General features: G+C 39.0%; 1 protein-coding gene across 6 annotated transcripts in view; it reads right to left on the bottom strand.

Annotated features, from left to right (window-relative positions):
- Positions 1-19,511, bottom strand: part of LOC125463536 (protein shisa-6-like) — a 510,207-nt gene that overhangs the window by 379,209 nt on the left and 111,487 nt on the right. For all 6 annotated transcript variants that reach the window (XM_048554881.2, XM_048554882.2, XM_059653801.1 and 3 more), the window contains one exon: positions 3,114-3,224. In XM_048554881.2, coding sequence (XP_048410838.1) covers positions 3,114-3,224 — 111 coding nt within the window. The remainder of the gene's footprint in view (positions 1-3,113; positions 3,225-19,511) is intronic.

Below are 19,511 nucleotides of genomic sequence, written 5' to 3'. Positions count from 1 at the left end.
GTGAAAAGTTTTTTTTCACATCTTATCTTTGCTACATTTGTGGAGCACTTTAAATCTGCACCCTTTGGTTCTCAGTGCAGGACTGGCAGCAAAGTCTAACCCTTACTCCATTCCATGTTTATAAGATGCAGTTTTACCAGAGGCCTTTTCACAACAAACAGTAGTGGGAACCCTGGCTAAATTGGGAATACTATTCAGTTGCATGCTTGATCACAACTGTGCTTAAGTAAGCAGCCAATTAACAAAAGGCAAACATCAGATCTGGACTCAGCATGGCTCTCAAACGCACTGATTAAACTTGCCAGAATAGCAGTTCTCTGCAAATATTGGTCTGATACTTTCTCATTCACAGAGATTGAGTTCACCAAATATCAAACTCAATATTCTAACAATAAAACCAGTCAAACATTATGAACCAAATTCTTCCTGTGAGCTATTCCTACATTGATAAAAACAAACATCAAAATCATTTTTTACATTGTTAGCCACGCATATGTTTCCTACCTCAGCCTTACATTTTACCTTTAACGTAAAATTCTGCTTACTTTTAACTATTTTATTTCAGATTAAACTGACATTTTTTTGTTGTTGTACTTCTGTTTTCACTGTCCCTTTTTGGTGGTGAATTAATGTTACAAATCTTGCTATTTGATTGTCTTAACATTTTAATATTTGGTGCTCATGCTTTAAGTAATCAAATTGGACTGATTGTCACAGATATATTTTTGTCATTTTTTGTTCTTGACTTCAAAATCCAAACACGAGAAAGGCTTCTGTTGACTTTACCCACTAGGGGCACCAGGAACCTAATAGTAAATTGGCCCATAATGTTGGAAATGATTGTACACTTCAATAAAGCTCAGTGATATGTCAAGGCTTTTGATTTTTAGTTGTTTTTACTTACAGAGAAGCATATAAACAATCTGATCACAAATTCATTCACTATGGCCAAGAAAAAAAGCTTTTAAACAAATGCTATTGTTTGTGACGCTGAAGCAACACTTATAATGGACAGTTATTGAAAATATCACAATGAAACTCTTTTGATCCACTGATCTTCATACCAGTGCAATACATATATGAATGACCCCACTTCTGTTAGCGTTTACATCCTCCCAGTAAAGGCCCAATCAGCCAAGTGTGGCACCTTTTATGTTATTGCATATCGTTCAACATAGATTTTAAAAGCCCCCATGTAAATTAATACTTGAAGTTCTTTTATTAATTTGAAGGCCAATCCTGGAAGTTTGTTCATTTCTAGTAAGTCTGAGAGAACAAGCTTTCTTGGTCCGCTGTATTTACTGGCAGTGAAATGCTTTCAGTTTCTTAATTGTGATTTTAGCTAGATCCCAAACTAATGGAACTGGGGGAGTTATGCTTTGTGAAAGTCTGAGGCCTAACCCCCACCCTCGCTTTTGTAAAGCTGCCAATTAACTAGCTAATGAGTGAGTGTTGGTCTGTAAGAAAACCAATGTGACACTGGGACTAAATCTTTGCAAAGTTTTCAAAATGCACAACTGCTTTTGTGGTTTTCTACAACTGTATCACGGACTGTGGAAAACTCTGAAACTCATTAAAATCCCTACATTTTTTCTTAGCAAAATCTCTACATAATAGTGATTAGTGTTTGGCATCGAAGGCTGTGGTAATACTAAAACAGATAAGGTAAAGGATTATTGACGTAAGTGGCAGAAGTAAAATGGAGACGAGTGTTTCTGCCTTTAATTGATTTTCTGTCCAGTGTCTCCGCAATTAATCAAGCAAATCACAGTACTCTAAAAGGCATTTAAACAGTTCATAAAAAATATTCTTTCAGGAAATATGTTTCCATCAACACTGCCATCTATAATACGGTGACCCATAAGGCAAGAAGAAGATTCACTGGCAGTAACAATGCATGGAATATATGTGATGGTATTTGCCTCAGAGGGCTCAAGAAACTCCAATGCACAGAACTCAACCATGATAAAGACACCACTTCTAAGCGATAACTTAATAAATTGTCTCTGAACCAATTTGGATATAACAAATATATCCTTGCATGTGTCTGTAAGCATCTTATTCATATATACATATATGAATTTTGAACTTACATGTAATGTAATATGTGAGATAAAAAAGAAATTAAACAGATATTTGGAACCACATCAATTTCAAATGTTAGATAGGTTCTCAGTTACAGATTTTTGTTTTAGCATAAGTATTGACTTTATAATACCCCATCAATCCAGCAATCCAATCCACGGTTAAGAGTACATGCTGCAGTTATCATAAGGGAGTGGCTAGGAATCTCAAAATCATGATGTTGAATATGTACAGAGGATAACATAGAGCATTGTGAATCACTAAAACAAATAGGGCAGGATATATTGCCCTTGAAACAGTGGAAGGGATAGGGTGCAGAGGATTACTTTCTGCCCTGAGGATCACTGGGATAGTCAGAAAGGGGATAGTCACAGAAAAACTATACTTTGAGAACATGCAAAAACAGAATTGTAGATTCCAACACCCAATATTGTTGTTGCTTTCACAATGAAAAGAGAAATGTGCATGAATTTCTCTCATTAAAAAAAATGATTTCTCCTTTTTTTAAAATCATCTATTCAATGTCTAGGAAACACACTAGGTATCTTGAGGAAATGCTTAGCCTGTGTCTAGCGCCTCTTTTCTGAAAGCACAGTTGCAAACTGGAAGTTCTTGAATCTTACTTGTTGTAAATTATGAACAAATATATTTATTATCTCACAGTGCGACATTAGCATTACATTTTTTTGCATCAACATGTCAGTTTTAATACAAACAGGCAACTGCATTGCTACAAATTGACTGCACTCCTGCTGAACATTGTCTTCCATTTGGATGGGCTTACTGATGCAAAGCCCAGCAACATAATAAATGAATCCCATGCTTTATAATCACAACACAAGAAGCTGAAATAGATTTATTACTGCATATGTGTTCAAATAATCATTTTAATTGTCCTGTGCCTCTGACAATCTATACTAAGATTCCCTTTCCTTCTAATGGGCACACAAACATTGCATCATGCGGGAATGTGGACGGCAGATTATAAGCATGAAGCGCTTTTTGCAAAGAAGTGGTTTCTACTGTACCCTTGAGATGTCCTCGTCCCAGTGTCACAAATCCTGAAGAAATGAAGTTATGCAAGTCCGGTCCCCCACTACGATAGCCATGACTGCTGCTTGAATCTTTTCCGTGTAGTCCTGTTGGCAAGAGATGGATTGTTCACATTTTCCATTATATTAAATGTGGCAAAGCTTGAGATTAACAGGCATTTGGATGCATCTGCACACAACAATTATGAACCATTACTTATTTATCATGTAAAGGCCTTTATCAGAAAATTAAGATGGCTTCTATTTGCATAGACCATGTCCAAATTAAGTGGCAAAATATCAAAAATTATACATCATTTGGATATAATTAAAATAGCTAACAACTGCCCCCAGCCAAGTTCTAAACGAATATCATGGTGATGCAGGATCAGATTAACAGAACTGTTACAGCACAGAAGCAGGCTATTCAACCATTGTGTCAGCGCTCGCTCTCCAAATGAGCAACAATTTTGCATCATTCTCCTGTTTCCCAATAATCCTGACTTCTTCGTTTTCAGATAATAAACCAATTCTTTCTTATATGCATTGATTGAACCTACTTTGGCCACACTGCCAGGCAGCACAATCTGGATTTTAACTACTCCTGGAAAATGTCTTTGCGCATCTTCTATTTCCTTAAATCTGTGTGCTCTGGTTTTTGAAACCTACGTCAATAGGGGCTGTTTCTCCCTATCTAGTCTAACCAGATTCTTTGTGATTTTGAATATCTCCATCATATCAAATCTCATCCTCCTCCTGGGAAAGTATTTTCTGTTTCGGAACATAAGAAAAAAGATGGATAATTAAGCCCATCCAACCTGCTCTCCCATTCAGTTAGATCACAGCCAATCATCTCTTTCAGTGCAAGTTTTCTGTTCTATCTCCATTACTCTTGAAGTCATTGGTCTTCAGAAATTTAACAACTGCTGTCTCAATCTAGATCTAGAATCTTCCTCTAGGGTAAAGAATTCCCAAGTTTCACCATCCATTGTGTGAAGATATTTGACATCAATCTCACTCTTGAATTGTCTACCCATTTCCATAAGATTATTTCTCCTGCTTTTAGAGTCACTATCAAAGAGAAACATTTTTATCTGCATCTACGTGTTTATGTCTTGTCAGAATTCTTCAAGTTTCATTGATGTCACCCCTCATTCTTTAAAACCGATGTGACTTCAGATCCAGCCTCCATAATATGTCTCTATAAAACAATCCCACAAACTCAGGGATTAAGCTGGTGAAACTTTGCTGCCTTTCAATAAACGGCACCATTACCCTCTTTTTATGAGGAGACCAAAATTGCACACAGTGCTCAGGTGGGATCTCATCAAGGCTCTATATAACTGCAGTAAGACATCTTCATTCCAACACTCCAGTCTCTATGTAATCTTCTCTAATCTGTCTATGCTAATGATGTTCCTATACATTGTCATGAATCTTGTCTGCACCGTCGGTCATGCCTTTACATCTATGGCAAGCAATAGTGTTTCTTATATTCAGGAAAGGCAGAATTGTTCAAGGGCTTCCCATTTTCCACATTGGCATATTACCGCAGAAAATTCCAAATATGCAAAAGATCACTGTTTGTTCTTTTGACACAATCCATATAAATACGCCGGTACCTGTCAATTTCTTGGGTATCTGAGGTATTCCCCACTGGTTTTAATTGCATAAGAAATGATTTAAATGGCTAATTACTTACACTTTCCAACACTGGCTGAAAAAATTATTTGGCCTTTGAGAACAGGTCTTTTAATACAGACACTGAATTGAAAGCAAAAGCTAAGTACTGCAGACGTTGGAAGTCTGTAATAAAAATAAAAAGTGCTGGGGGAACTTAGTACGTCTGACACCATCTGGAGACAGTGAAACAGAATTAATGCATCAAGTCCGATATGACTCTTTGTAATGGACTAAAGTGATTTAAATTCGCAACTAAGATGCTACCTAATTTGTGTCATTGTCTGTTTTGTATTGCAACCCCATTGAGAGAGAAACAGTAAAAGCCTATCAAAAACAAAGATCTCAGGGGAATATAAATGAACCATATTTGTTACTTCATTAGCACAGCTCAACTGTACTCAACTGTATGGAGACAAACGATCAAACCTAATCATGTGAACAATGGATCCTGGCTAAGCATGGGGAAAATGAAGATCTCTGCACAAATTCTATACCATTCATTCTTGATAACTGAGTTATTTGGCAATCATTTCAGCAAGGAACAAAAACAGTAATCTCTAATCATGCACTAACACTGAAAATGGTACAAGTAGTAGGGATGATCAGAAAATTACAGCCCAAATCTCAGGATTTCTATCCATTAATTTAAAAGACAATAAAGTTGACTGTGACAGTGCTCCCTTGGTGGGGGTGGTGAAGCATGCAGCCTACAAAATGCAACAACACAATTTTGGGCTAACATTTTGAAAAGTAAGTAGTCCCTCTAAATTTTTCAGACTTTACAGGTTGGACCAATTAATTATGCCACTATCTTTCAAACAGAAGACTTTAACACACATAGGAGAATTCAATTTCTGCAGTATTACTTGTGACTTATTATTTGTAGATCAATGAAGAAACCATCTTCCTTTTTATGAATTTGCATTGATTTTCCATCCTCTGAACAATAAAGATTCTCCTGAATTCTATATTGTATTTATTTTTGACCATCTCAAATTTATGGCTTCTGATTCTGGACTCCCTAACAACTGCAAAGTGCATGGCATTTTACTAGTGATAAGCTCCAGTGATTGGAAGCTCGGCAACAATATTCAATGTTTATTTTACCTTTTGACTGCGCAGCTTTCGAGACAGATATAAAGGTCAGTAATTTCCCAGTGAATTCACCTGACTTCTTGCTCTAACTTCAGCAAAAGGTCAGTGGAAACTCCACAGAAACAACAAAATAATTTGCAACGATGATACCGGCACACAGAATTTGTAACTCTCAGGAAGGCACTGTTTGATCGAACACTTGGCTCCATTAAAGTGGATATCCGAGCAGTGGTCTGACCAGGTCGAAAACATTATGAGTGAGTTTAAGAGTCAGGCTTATAGCAGAAAAGAAAAACAACTTATTTCAGAATACAGGAATACACAGTTTGAATGAGACTGAAGTAAGGTGGGAGAAAGTTCCTATGGAGATTAAACACAGGTGATTGGATTAAATGGTCTGGTTCTGTGTTCTAAACGCCAACCCATCAAGCTCCTTCATAACTGACTGAAATGAGGTGTATATAATTATGAGGGAAAAAAAGACTGAGTGGATAAGAAGGCCTTTTCCATATTATTTGAAGAATCCATAACCAGGAAGCATTTATTTAAGTTAAGAGGTGGAAAGTTTAAATGGAATTGGAGGAGTTATTTCACATACCCTTGGACATTATGGGCAATTGAGCATGGCCAATCCATCTAATCCTCACATCGTTGGGCAGTGGGAGGAAACCAGAGCACCTAGCAGAAACAGGCAGAACATGCAACAGTGGAATTGAACCTGGGTCCCTGGAGTTGTGAGACAGCAGTGCTAGCCACTGAGTCAGCATGCTGCCCTAATAGTTAGCCATATCATGGCTTTTGAAAGAGTTTCTGTGTTTGGCTGAAGGAATGTGAGTTTTTGTTTACATCAAGCATTGAATGCAGCACTAATTTACTGAACCGTCATAATAACTCTGGAAAAGCTGAAAGTTTTGTTTAAACCAGACACAGTGAATCAGATTTGATAGAGTGGACTAATTATCCACTGAATTTGTGATTATCATGCTATGTAAAAATCATAAAGTTGATATAATGGTAAAAACGTGGTCAACAGCAAGCATAAGCCAAATTTTACGTCAAAGTTCATTAAAAGCAGAGATAAACATCTTTCCAAGGAGACACGAGCAAGTCATAAAGAGTTAATTGATCACACTGACATGGAAAACTTGACACATCTATGACATTTGCCAAGGGTTAACCTAATCATTTGCTGGAGAATGGATAGTGTCAAGACTTTGCACATATTACTTTTTTGTATGGAAAGTGTATCAAGTAACTTGCCTCACAGTAAAGATTTAGTCAGCCCAAGGAGGTTGATTGTTCAACAACTAGAAGTTACGATGGAGTGGGCTGATCACCTGTTCTGGTGTAATCTTTGAAGAAGTCCTGATAAAACGATTCACTTGTGATCGTAAGCATTGTATTGGTAAGATTATTTTTCACTTTTAAATTTTTTTAAGTAAAGAACATTGGGTATACTCCCTTATTATAACTAACTTAGGTCATTGATATCTAGAGTGAACCCAATGGACCAATACATTTGCCATAGGAGGCTCTCATTCAGTTCCTCTTCTTGCCACCTTTGTCACAATTTCCAGGATGAGGAGAATTGCCCCCTATGATTCTACCTCATCTATGTAATCATTCATCAAAATTGAGATAGCAAAATTTTGCATCAAAGCTCTTAGTGCTAAACAATCCACATGGAGCCGAGAATGAAAGAGTGCATGAAGGGAAAACATTTCAGAGCTCCGGAGAATGGAATGGGACTGGGACGAGCTAGCTTGCTCTTGCAGAGAACAAGCATGGGCTCAACCAGTCGCATTTATTTTTTATTCACTCATGGGATGTGGGCATTGTTGACCATTGATTGTACATATTGAAAAGATGGTGTGAGCTGCCTTCTTGACCACCATGATCCATTTGTTGTAGGTAGACACACAATGCTGCTGGGAAGGAGTTCCAAGTTTTTGATCCAGTGACACTAAAGGAACAATGATATTTCCAAGTCAGAATGGTGAGTGGCTTGGAGGGAAACTTGTAGGCAGTGGTGTTCCTATGTAACCATTGCCCCTGTCCTTTGCGACAGAAGTGGTCATGGGTTTGGAAGGTGACAGATCTCTTTAGTGAAATTCTGCAGTGCATCTTGTAGATAGAACCCATTGCTGTTACAGGGTTTTGATGCTGGGGGGAATAGATGTTTGTGAATATGGTGCCAATCAAGCTGGCTGCTTTGTCCTGGATGGTATCAAGATTGTTTGTTGTTGGAGCTGCACTCGTCCAACAAATGGCCTCTATCAGTGTTGTAAACTTTTTCTGATTCTAGGAAATGTGAATTGGGAAGAAGGCCCTCAAGATTATAGAAGGGATAATGATGCCGGTACAGAGTTGCAGAATTCTGAAGTCCTGAGAAAAATGAGTTGAAGCTGGAGACACTGCTGTGAATCTTGACTCAGAAGTATTGACAATGCCATGCAAAGGGGGAATGAAAGGCACAGTTTACCTGAAGAAAAGATAGATGGTTGGAAAGTCCCATGAAGCCCTCACCATTAAACACTGTTTTACTGGTAGTTTGATTCATAGATTGTAGAATCCCTATAGAGCAGAAACAGGCCCTTCAGCCCAACAAGTCCACACCTCAGAACATTCACCCAGACCCATCCCCCTAATTTACACACATCCCCGAATATTTAGCATGGCCAATCCACCTAACCTGCACATCTTTGCATTGTGGGACGAAACCAGCGCACCTTGAGGAAACCCACGCAGACATGCAGAGAATGTGCAAACACCACACAGACAGTCGCCTGAGGGTGGATTAAACCCAGGTCCCTGGACCTGTGATGCAGTAGTGCGAGCCATCGAGCCTCCATGCTACCTGATTAGGCAGCCATCTCCAGATATTGGACTTTGTCGAGTCAACAGTTGATGCAGGAAAAATAAATATTTGAGTTAAAGACCAAATCAAACTTCACATAGGCAATTTTCAAAATGAAGGAGTACTGGGAAGTCCATGCAAATTGAAAGAAATGGTCAGGTTAAAATTGTTGATTAAGGAAGTCATGAAAGTGAATGATGAGGTTGCTGTTGGTTAGATTCTCAAGAATCATGAAGAAACAAGTTACATGAGTACTTGAAATAAACAGTATTTTTTATTGAGCAATGTGGAAGAAACCAAACACAAGCAAGAATGATGAGCCTCTTTGGCTATACCATCTGAAATAACTAAAAAAAAATCCCATTCTTATACTACGTAGCATTGAAAAATGGGAATTTTAAATTACTTTTTTTTTGTTTGTTTGTATTCTGAGGATTCTGATGTCAATTTAATACCCTGATCACTGTAACGCTTAAATCAGATTATTCAAGACAGACCGGAAATGAAACAGAGAATTTCCTAACCTGTGTGGTTCAGTAGCTCCTTGCACTGCATTATTTTTTTTCCACTGAAACATGAAAGAGTTTTATAGAGGAATGTTTTATTCAATATTATGTCTCTTTTATTGAAACACATGACTTCATAGAGGATAATTACTACGGTATAGTCATTATAGTTTACAAGGAAAATGAACTGTTGCATTCCAAGAAAATAATATTAGCAGGACATTTGATATATTAATTGTTGTGTTGTTCATTTTTAGATTATAATATTAACAACTGTGCAGCCAGAGATTTTATATCAGAAAGAAACCCTCAAGCATAATATTTATTATGCATCATGTAAGAATACATGAATGGCTTTTGTTGTGCAGGAGGTGAAGCAAGCAAGTGACTTGGTGAACTGAAGCTACAGTGACAGTACTGTTGATGACACCTACCATCACTTTATTGGTGATCAAGAATGGACAGATGGGGTGGCAATTGGCCAGGTTGGGTTTGTCCTGCGCTTTGTGTACAGGGCATACTTGGGCAATTTTTCACATTGTTGGGTAGATGCCAGTCACGTGGCGAGTGGCAAGTTCTGGAGCACAAATCTTATAGCTTTAAATTGAGGGGTGAAAGATATAGGACAGATGTCAGAGATAGTTTCTTTACTCAGAGAGGAGTAAGGGAACGGAAAGCTTTGCCTGCAATGGTAGTAGATTTGCCAACTTTAGGAACATTTAAGTCATCATTGGATAAGCATATGGACGTACATGGAATAGTGTAGGTTAGATGGGCTTCAGATCGGTATGACAGGTCGGCACAACATCGAGGGCCGAAGGGCCTGTACTGTGCTGTAATGTTCTATGTTCTATGTTCTATATTGCTGCAGTGTTTTCAGGGCCCATAGACTTTACAGTATTCAGTGCCTACAACCATTTCTTGATATCACATGGATTGAATCGAATTGTCTGTAGACTGGAATCTATGATGCTGGCGATTAGTAAAGAATGCTGGGATGGATTGTTCACTTGGTACTTTTAGCTGATGCTTCAGTCTTATCTTTCACACTGACTTGTGAGCCTTGCTCAACTTTGAGGATAAGCTGTGGAGCTGCCTTTTCCTGTTAGTTAATTAATTGCTCACAATCATGACTGGATATGGCAAGACTGCAGCGAATAAATCTGATCCATTGATTTTGGGATCACTTAGCATTGTCCATTGCATGCTGTTGCTACTGTTTGGCACACAAATAGTCCCATGTTGCAGTTTCACCAAGTTAACAACTCATTTTTAGGTTTGTCTGGGTCTGATCCTTGAATGACCTCCCTAAACCAGAGTTAGACCTTTGTGGCCAGATGAGAATAGTACAGTGTGGGGTTTGCCAGGCTATGAGGTTACAGGTTACTTTTGGGAACAACTCCACAGCTGCTAATGGCTCGTGACAGCTTGGATGCCATGTTTTGCATTGCTTGAACTGTTTGAAATCTTGCCCATTTAGCACAACACACAAGAAAGAACTCTGTCTCCACAAGGACAGTGTGGTGATCATTCATACTGACACTGTCATGGACAGAATCATCTGTGCAAGTAAATTGATGAATTTAAGCAGGTTTCTCTCTGCTGTTTGTTCCCTCACCATGTGCAGCAGGCCATGTCCAGTAGCTACATCCTTTAGAAATCAGTAGAGTGGGGTGCCAGTGGAACTATCCTTCTGGTACACCCCAGCTGTCAAACTCTGTGAGGACTGTGCATGCTCAATGAGATCACCTATTATTTTTCTAGCCTCTAGGGAATACCTCAACTTTTGAGGGCTGATGTAGATTCTGAACACAGCATTTTGACTTTCATTCTTTAAAACAGAAGACTAACTTTGAAACAAATATTTTTATTTGGCACTAGTAATTTTGCATCATATTCTTCATAAATGAGAAACCCCGAGAAGGGGTCATATCCCAGGGGATTGGAAAGGCTTGGAAAGATAACTAAAGAAAATTAAATGAGTCAAGAAGTTGGGTTTTAAAGACCTGTAGAGTCTAAAAGCTAAGGGTCTCCTGCTTGTAGTTGCAGATTATGCATGTGTCTTAATTTAAACACAGCGAGGAAAGGGAATGGAGAAACAATATGAGCATAGTATGCAGTACATGTAACATGAGGAAATATACAAGAAAGGACATTTCAGAAGCCCACGGCCTATTCACAATCTAAACCATAAAAAAATTGGACGCTAACGGCGACAGTGACTAATCATCAAATGATATCCTTTCTAAGTAAGTTGCTCTTTTACTAATGATGTACTTTGTTGGTTTTTCCACAGTGGCCTTCTGGCTGCTTATAATTCATGCACTTTGATTCTTTTGCCTTACATTTTCCACCTTGTAGTTATGTCCTGAAATATTGTTTTGTACATTTCCCTCCTCTATTCTCTCTGTATAGGAACTAGAAATAGAACTAGATTTTATTGTCATGTGTACTCTACTAGAGGAATATATGAGTCCAGTGAAAAGCATACAAAGTCACCATTTTTTGGTGCTACTTTGGTTATAAAACCAAAATATCAAAAAAAAGCAGAAAATTTTGTTTAAAAAAGGAAGTGTCCAGGCCTTAAAGTCTAAAGTCTTATCTCCATCAAGGTATCTGGAACGCTTAGCCACCGATGCAAGCACCTGGGCCCAGCCAAAGCCTAGAGTCTAGGTTGGCCTGTGAGCCTTGCATCAATTGCCAGCACAATTTAACTATCACATTTGGATTCTTGGCAAATCAACTATGTGCTTCAGATGTTTAACTCTGTGGCTTGATAAAACAAAATATTGGCAGTCACACTGCATTAATAATTTTTCTATTTTTATTTAGAAATTGCTTTTTGAGTATTTGAGCATTGTATTGTCCAATTGCAAAATATGCAGTGTTCCGAAGGGTCTAGGCCCGAAACATCAGCTTTCCTGCTCCTAAGATGCTGCTTGGCCTGCTGTGTTCATCCAGCTCCACACTTTTTTATCCTTTTTCCCTGTGATTGAATTTTTAAAAAATCATTCTTGGCAAGATAGTAATTTCCCTGCAAGTTAGACAAGTCCTTTCTAAAATGAGTTGAGGATATCTTCAACCTTGTCCTTGGTGACCACAGGTCCTCTGCATTAGGCTTGTGGCCATGTGGTAATGTCCCTACCTCTGAGCCAAGAAACCCAGGTTCAAGTTCCAAGTGTTCCAGAGGTGAGTAATAACATATCTGGAGCAGATTGATATAGAAAATATTAATCTGACAAATGCCTGCAATTAAATCTTGGGATTGGTATGACTGATTTCCCACTATGATACCCATCTTCCTTTGCATTAAGTATGACTCCAAGCAGTATGGAGTTTAAGGGCTGTTGTGGTGCAGGGAGATAGTGTCATTGCCTTTGATCTAGGATGTCCAGGTTCAGGTCCCATCTGTTCCTGTAGTGTATAACAACATCTCCGAGCAGATTGACAGGAAGAACAAAAGAGCTGGTTCCACTCCATAAGGTTGAAGTACCTTGCAAGACCAGAACAGAACTTTACTTTGCATCTGGTCAGTGTTGTGACTGACTTGGGGTGTGCTGCGTGGCAAAAATGGAGCAAAATTTTACTTGGCAGTATTAAAAATCTCTTACCTTTTTTATTCATTCACAGGATGAGGGGATCACTGGCCAGGCAGCACTTATTGTCTATCTGCCAGAGGGCAGTTAAGAGTCAACCACATTGCGTGGGTCTGCAGTCAACTGTTAGCCAGACCAGGTAAGGATGGCAGTTTCCTTCTCTAGAGGGCATTAGTGAACCAGATGGGGTTTTCCAACAATCCACAATGGATTCACAGTCATCATTAGATTCTTAACCCCAAATATTTTATTGAATTCAAATTCCACAATCTGCCGTGGTGGGATTCAAACACAGGTTCCCAGGACACTATCTAGGTCTCTAGATTAATGGTTCAGTGATAATACCACAGGGCCATCGCCCACCCATCACCTTGATGAGCACCATCTATATTTCTGCTTGAGCATCATCATGAACTAAACCCTGGTTGGCTGTAACAAATCATCTGAGGTTGTTATTTTGTTTGAAAATTTCCTGGGATTTGAGACAGCATCGGTCCATGAAACTTAATATTTTAATAGTTTAATATTGAGAATAATTAAGGTAACATATTAGTGGGTACATTCGTAAAACAGTGCATGTAATGTAAAAATAACATTGTCTGTTAAAGTACTTTCAAATAGACCACTGTATTAAATGCAAATATAGTTTATTGTGCATAATTTTGGAAAATTTAGTTAACAGGCAATACCGTCAATGCCTAAAATTAATGCCAAATGTTAGTGTACTTTAATAATTAGTTGGGGACTATTAGCCTTTAAAAACACAGAATTATAAAATACAAACAATGTGGAAGCAGGCTGTTCAGCCCATTGAGTCCACCCAGCCTACTCCCCTACACCATAATCCTGCATTTTCCAAAGCTAATCCACCCAGTCTGCACACTATGGGCAATTTAGCATGGCCGATCCACTCTGCGTATCTTTGGACAGTGGGAAAAAACTGCTGCACCTGGGGAAGCCCACACAGACACAGGAAGAATATGCAAACTCCACACAGATAGTCACCTAAGGCTGCGATCAAATGCAGGTGCCTGGCGTTGTGAGGCAGCAGTGCTAACCACTGAGCCACAGTACCCCACCCCCGCAAGATTGTGGTATTATTATAGTTCAGCTTAGAGATGATTCCCCTTAAAAGTGAATGGATTTATTCACAATGTGAATCTCCATTGCTAAATTAAATTTTCATTACTTTACTGAGTAGAGTCATTATTCCAAGTACTATGGAAGAAAAGTAATGTAAACACAATAGCTCATTTTAAGAACAGGATTTGAGCAGATGGAACATATAAATTGCAGTGTCATCAATGTATATTAGACATCTAATGGGAGTTGGTTTATAGTGCATTAAAGACAATGATTTAGTTGAACACTTTTAATAAAGTCATAAGCCACCAAAGCAAAGCCAAGGTGATGTATGTCAGCAAAAGCTTGATGAATGTCCATATTCATTTTTCTCCTTTTTTTATTTATAAGCTTTCCTTATAACATCTCTGAGAGAGATTCCAATTTTGTGCTAATTACTTCCAAACTATGGACAGTTTTGATCTGTAGACACCCACCTGCTTGAATGTGGATTGAGATAGTGTTAAACTAATATACCACCTATGAATTTCAGAGAAGGAAGGGCATTTTTCTCATTCACCATTCAGAACCTTTTAATATTTGTTTGCTTAAGAAATTAAACCCATAACAAAAAATGAAAGACCTGAAATTATGCCGCAGGATATTATTAACTCACATAATTTAAGTAAGTTGGCATCTCAACCAATTTAGCTTGCATGGGCTAATTTCAGTATTCAAGTGTTTCTGTTGAGATTGTACACCTGATACAGCTCTTAATTCTCTTAAATTAGTATGGCTTCCTGGTTTATATGCATTATTGAGTGAGGAAGTGAATTTAAAAATTCTCCTTTTATGTGTATTTCACTTATAACTGTTGGCATCTTGTTATGTAACTCACAATCAGTCAGACAATGTAATGGTATGAACATGTAATATGCATAATTCTGCTGTCAGAGCTGAGCAATATTTAAGATGGCATGCCACTTTAAGGCCATTAATTTCTATAATCAGGTGGAGCATGAGTTCAATCGAAAGTTGTTTGCTGGTGTTGCGAGCAGTTTCATTGTTAATGAATTGGCAGCTTATAATTTGTGGTTCCAGTTTAGGGAAAAAAGGAAGAAATTAATATCTAAAGTTTAATGGATTTAAATTATACACAAGAAAATATTTAAATTTCTTCAATCTTGGTGTAATGTTTTTTTAACATACCTATTTTTCCAATTAACGTTTTCATGAGGGGCTATAACACATCTCTGGAGTAGCTGGGACTTGAGCCCAGGCCTTCCTGGCTACCACTCCACTACCACTACCACTCCACCTCATGAGTGCTTGTATACTGATACATAAAAAACTATTTATCTATTTTTTCTAGTTAACCTATTCTGAGATGTTATTGCACACTTCTGGAACAGATAGGTCTTGTTAACACCAGGCCTTCTGGTCGAGGGTAGGTACACTATCGCTGTGCCACAAGAACCCCTTTCTGGCATACTTATACACTCCTTTTCCTTTTTTCATTAACCTATTTTTCTAATCAGCCTGGTATACTTATAACATTTGTGAATAAAGAAAAGACAATTTCTTCTATTTGTGCTGCAAAATTTACATTAAAAACTCTTTCAAGTTTATGGACCTCTTTGCAACTCTGGCTCACTATTGTTTGGTGCTGCAAGTGTCATTTTCCTGTTTTAAAAAAAAGCATCTACACATATCTGATTTATGCCATACTGGAGCGGGCCTGTGTTGGCATGCAGGCAGGAAGCAGCTGCTGGAAGTTTGCAGAGTAGGTAGATTGATGGCAATCTCCAGTTAAACCTAGTTTGACGCTGGCGCTGTCATTCTGAGCTCAGTGTTTCAGCTAATGCCTGCTCTTAATTCTGCACAGCTGTACGCGGATTCATAACGAGGAAGGAGACCCCAGCCAACTCCACTTAAATGGGTCATTAACTACTTTCAGGTTATTTGCTGATCGATTTCACTCATAATTGAATTATTATCTGAAAAGGAAGAATGTGCAGAGCTTTCAGGAGATGGCAGAGTAATCACACTAGGTGCATTGCTCATTCAGGGAGCTGGCACCAATACAAGGAATAGGATAGCCTCTTTCTGCGCTGGAACAACTTTCAGATTCTGTTCAAAATCTCTGTTATTTTCCTCTGTTATTTTCCTCTGTTTTGGGGCTGCAGTTGTGGCTGCAGGGTGACAAAATCCAGTAAGGACCTCTGTGGTTAAGCTGAGGTGTCTGATACACTGCCCCTGCCAGAGATCAAGACAGGACATCAGTTCCCAGAGGATGTTGGGCAGATACGGCTTTCTCCCAGTCTCTCTCCTGAAGATGCAATGGCAACATGCAGTAGCTGGATAAGGTCTGGAATGCACTGCCCGACAGTGTAATAGAAGACTGTCTGAAGACAAAAGTATGGCATGACTGCAAGGGATAAAGGCAGGGGTGTGGGTTTTAATGAATTGTTGTTGCAGAGAACCAGCATAGACACACATGGACAAATGGCCTCCTCCTCTGCTGTTGCTACTCTGATTTCTTCTGGCTGAGGCGATATGACCTCCATCTCATACAATGATCTTTGACATCATATTGATCAACACTGTGTTAAGCTTTGCCTGGTTTGACTCAGGAGCCGAAATCTGGCACGGTAGATGCTGACCCCTTTGTTGCAGAAGAAGACAGTGAGCTGAGAAGGTCCACATTACATTAGCCTGTTCTTACTGAGCTTCTTGCTTTTTGATTCCTCTTGACTCCTCCAATATCTACTTTATGATTCATCTTCCAGAGGTAACTGTCTCCTGGTTGTCAGTATTAATGTCAAACCTCTGCACAACACATTCACAGGTGTGCTTGTAGCAGAGGCATGGAGGCCCAGAAAACCATGACCTAGTGGCAAGTTCATTGCACCAAAGTTTGTGTGTGTGGCTTTCATTCATCTGGTGAATATGGCTGAACCAGTGCAGATAATGTTGGTTTATCAATGAATAAATGTCCATGATCTCTGGGTTAGTGACTCTGTCCTGTCCAAAATTGCTGAGGACATTTTTGAGAAACTGAAGGTGGAAACTGCACATCTTTTTCTTATGTTTATCCAGCACTTATTACAGTCGGGGAGTGTGCTATGGATTCAGGCTTGGTAGGCTCACAGTTTAGTGTACTCAGTCAGGTTTCTGTTGTTCTCACACCGTCTTACTCAGCTTGAACATAACAGCTGCAGGTTCTGCAATGCATGTGTCAATTTTAGCATCAATTACATGTGACATGATCAACAACTTCCTGTGTCACACAACCAATGCTGATAAATGGCAACGTTGCAACATCCTGGATGACGTAATTTATCTTCCTGCTGCTAATGGGAGTCAAACCAAATCACTTACAGGTGTGTGTTTGTCCACTCACCTCCGAAGGTGGCCCTCTTATGGTGTAGTGGTATTATCCCTCCGCTAGGACAGGAGGCCAGGGTTCACGTTTCCCCTACTCCAAAGGCGTGTCATAAAATGACTGAATGGATTGATTAAAAACAACTACACACCGTCAATTCAGATCAGCACTTAATTTTCCTCAGGGTACTTGTGGTACAGTGGTTATGTCCTTTCCTCTGTCGTAGGAGGCCTGTGTTCAAGTCCTGTCTGCTCCAAAGCTGCATGGTAACGTCTGAGCAAAGTGATTAGGAAATATCTGAAGATGGCCCTTGGTGGGGAATTTTAGTACAGCATTGTCAGTGTAGAGCAAATCTCCAACAATGACTAGGCTCTGATGAAGGGTCTAGGCCCAAAACGTCAGCTTTTGTGCTCCTGAGATGCTCTTGGCCTGCTGTGTTCACCCAGCTTCACACTTTGTTATCAATGACTAGGCATGCCTTTGTTTTGGAGCTTAGGCAGAGAAGGCTAAACTGCTTTCCGACAGTTCCAGTATATAAACAAATACTCTCTGTGGACATATGACATCAGCAAAGAGAAGAAGATTTAATGAGTAATGGTGTGAGATTTTAAAAAAAACTGTTTGATCTGGCTGTAGATGTCATCAATCCCATTGCAGCTGATTTGATCTATCATGTTGTCACAGAAGGAGAATTCACATCGAACAGCTTTGCTGATCATCCAATCTTCATCCAGCAACTTAAATAGACTCCCTCAGTTCACATGGTGACTGTCTGGGTGAGACTGATGAAGGTTTCTTTTCACTCTATTTTTCTTGCAGCTGCTAGACTGAAAAGATCATATCATATATAAATCTTCCAGTTCTGAAATCACTTTGGGATTTGGGTGGATGTGCTTAACCTGAATTTACAGTCTGACGAGGGCAGCATGGACAATACTATCCCTCTGATGCTTACTCTGGAAATGCCTCAATGATTGTAATCTCTGTTCTTGTACAGGGTGACAATCTTTGCATCACAGCCATCCTGAGGCACCTTCATACTTCCTCCAGCAGAGACAAAGAAGTTTTACTTCATTCATTCACTCATGGCTGGGTCAGGATTTATTGCCCATCGCTAGCTGCCCTTGAGAATCTGGTGCTCAGCTGCCTTCTTGAACCACTATTATACATTGAGTTTCGGTACACCTCAGAGCCATTAGAGAGGGAGTTCCAGGATTTTGACCCAGTGACATGAAGGAACGACAATAATTTCCAAGCCTGAATGATGAAAGTAAGTTCATGTAAATGTTGCATTTGTGTTAGTTCCCGGTTCTTGATGAGCTCAGGTATCATAGCATCTGCACCTCGAGTTTTTTTACATGTAAGTGCGATGATGGCATTGTTAAGCTCCCCGCTGTGAGTCCTGTATGCAGTTCTGCTCTGGCTGGAAAGTTCTCTTTGCTATCTCGAGATTCCTTGGTGATAGTGTTCTCCCCAGGGTAAAACTCAAAGGAGAGTTACACCTATCTCTCGAACTGGTAATTGCTGTTGGCGATAACTACTTGTTTTATTTTCAAGGCAGCTATTTTATTTACTGTTTATTTCGATTTTCTGATTGGGAATTCTGGCAATGTTTTCTCCAGATAGTCAATGATTAACTGTTGTACTTTAACTCAAATGGGTCTTACCTCATTCAGAATTTTCTCACTTAGATCTCTCTTTTGACCAATGACTACTTTGCTTCAATGATAAGCCAATGACAGTGATGATTTGGCTTGAACCACTTAGCATTTTTCTGCTCTCATTTCAAATATGTCAAAATTATGATAGGATCGAGAAGCATGTTTCATTTTTTTTCTACACTCTGTGTGGGAATGTCAGAGGATGCCAGTTCGTCAAGTTGTTTTATTTTTTATCTATGGGGGGGAATTTTGCTGACCTTCTTAAAGAGGATCCATTTCTGCTTTGAACAAAAGAAGATTCCAGGGATTTTTCCTTGACCTAGAGCACATCAGGAAATGATCTGTATTGCAGTCAATGCTGTGGGCTGCTATGTAGTTTCAGAATGTTGTTAGGCCATCATATCTAATGATGTTCAGATCCAGCCAGTATCAACACCATAATCTTGAATTTTTCCAGGACATTCTGTGGTTTAGATTGTCTGAAAGAAGCTGTTGGTTACACAAATGTCATTTGGCAGCAATGTTGAAGAACGTTGGGTCTGTTTTCATT

Source organism: Stegostoma tigrinum, chromosome 22 (genome assembly GCF_030684315.1).
Source record: "Stegostoma tigrinum isolate sSteTig4 chromosome 22, sSteTig4.hap1, whole genome shotgun sequence".
NCBI classification, from domain to species: domain Eukaryota; kingdom Metazoa; phylum Chordata; class Chondrichthyes; order Orectolobiformes; family Stegostomatidae; genus Stegostoma; species Stegostoma tigrinum.
Note: the sequence above shows the minus strand (reverse complement) of the source record. Positions and strands in the feature narration are given on the sequence as shown.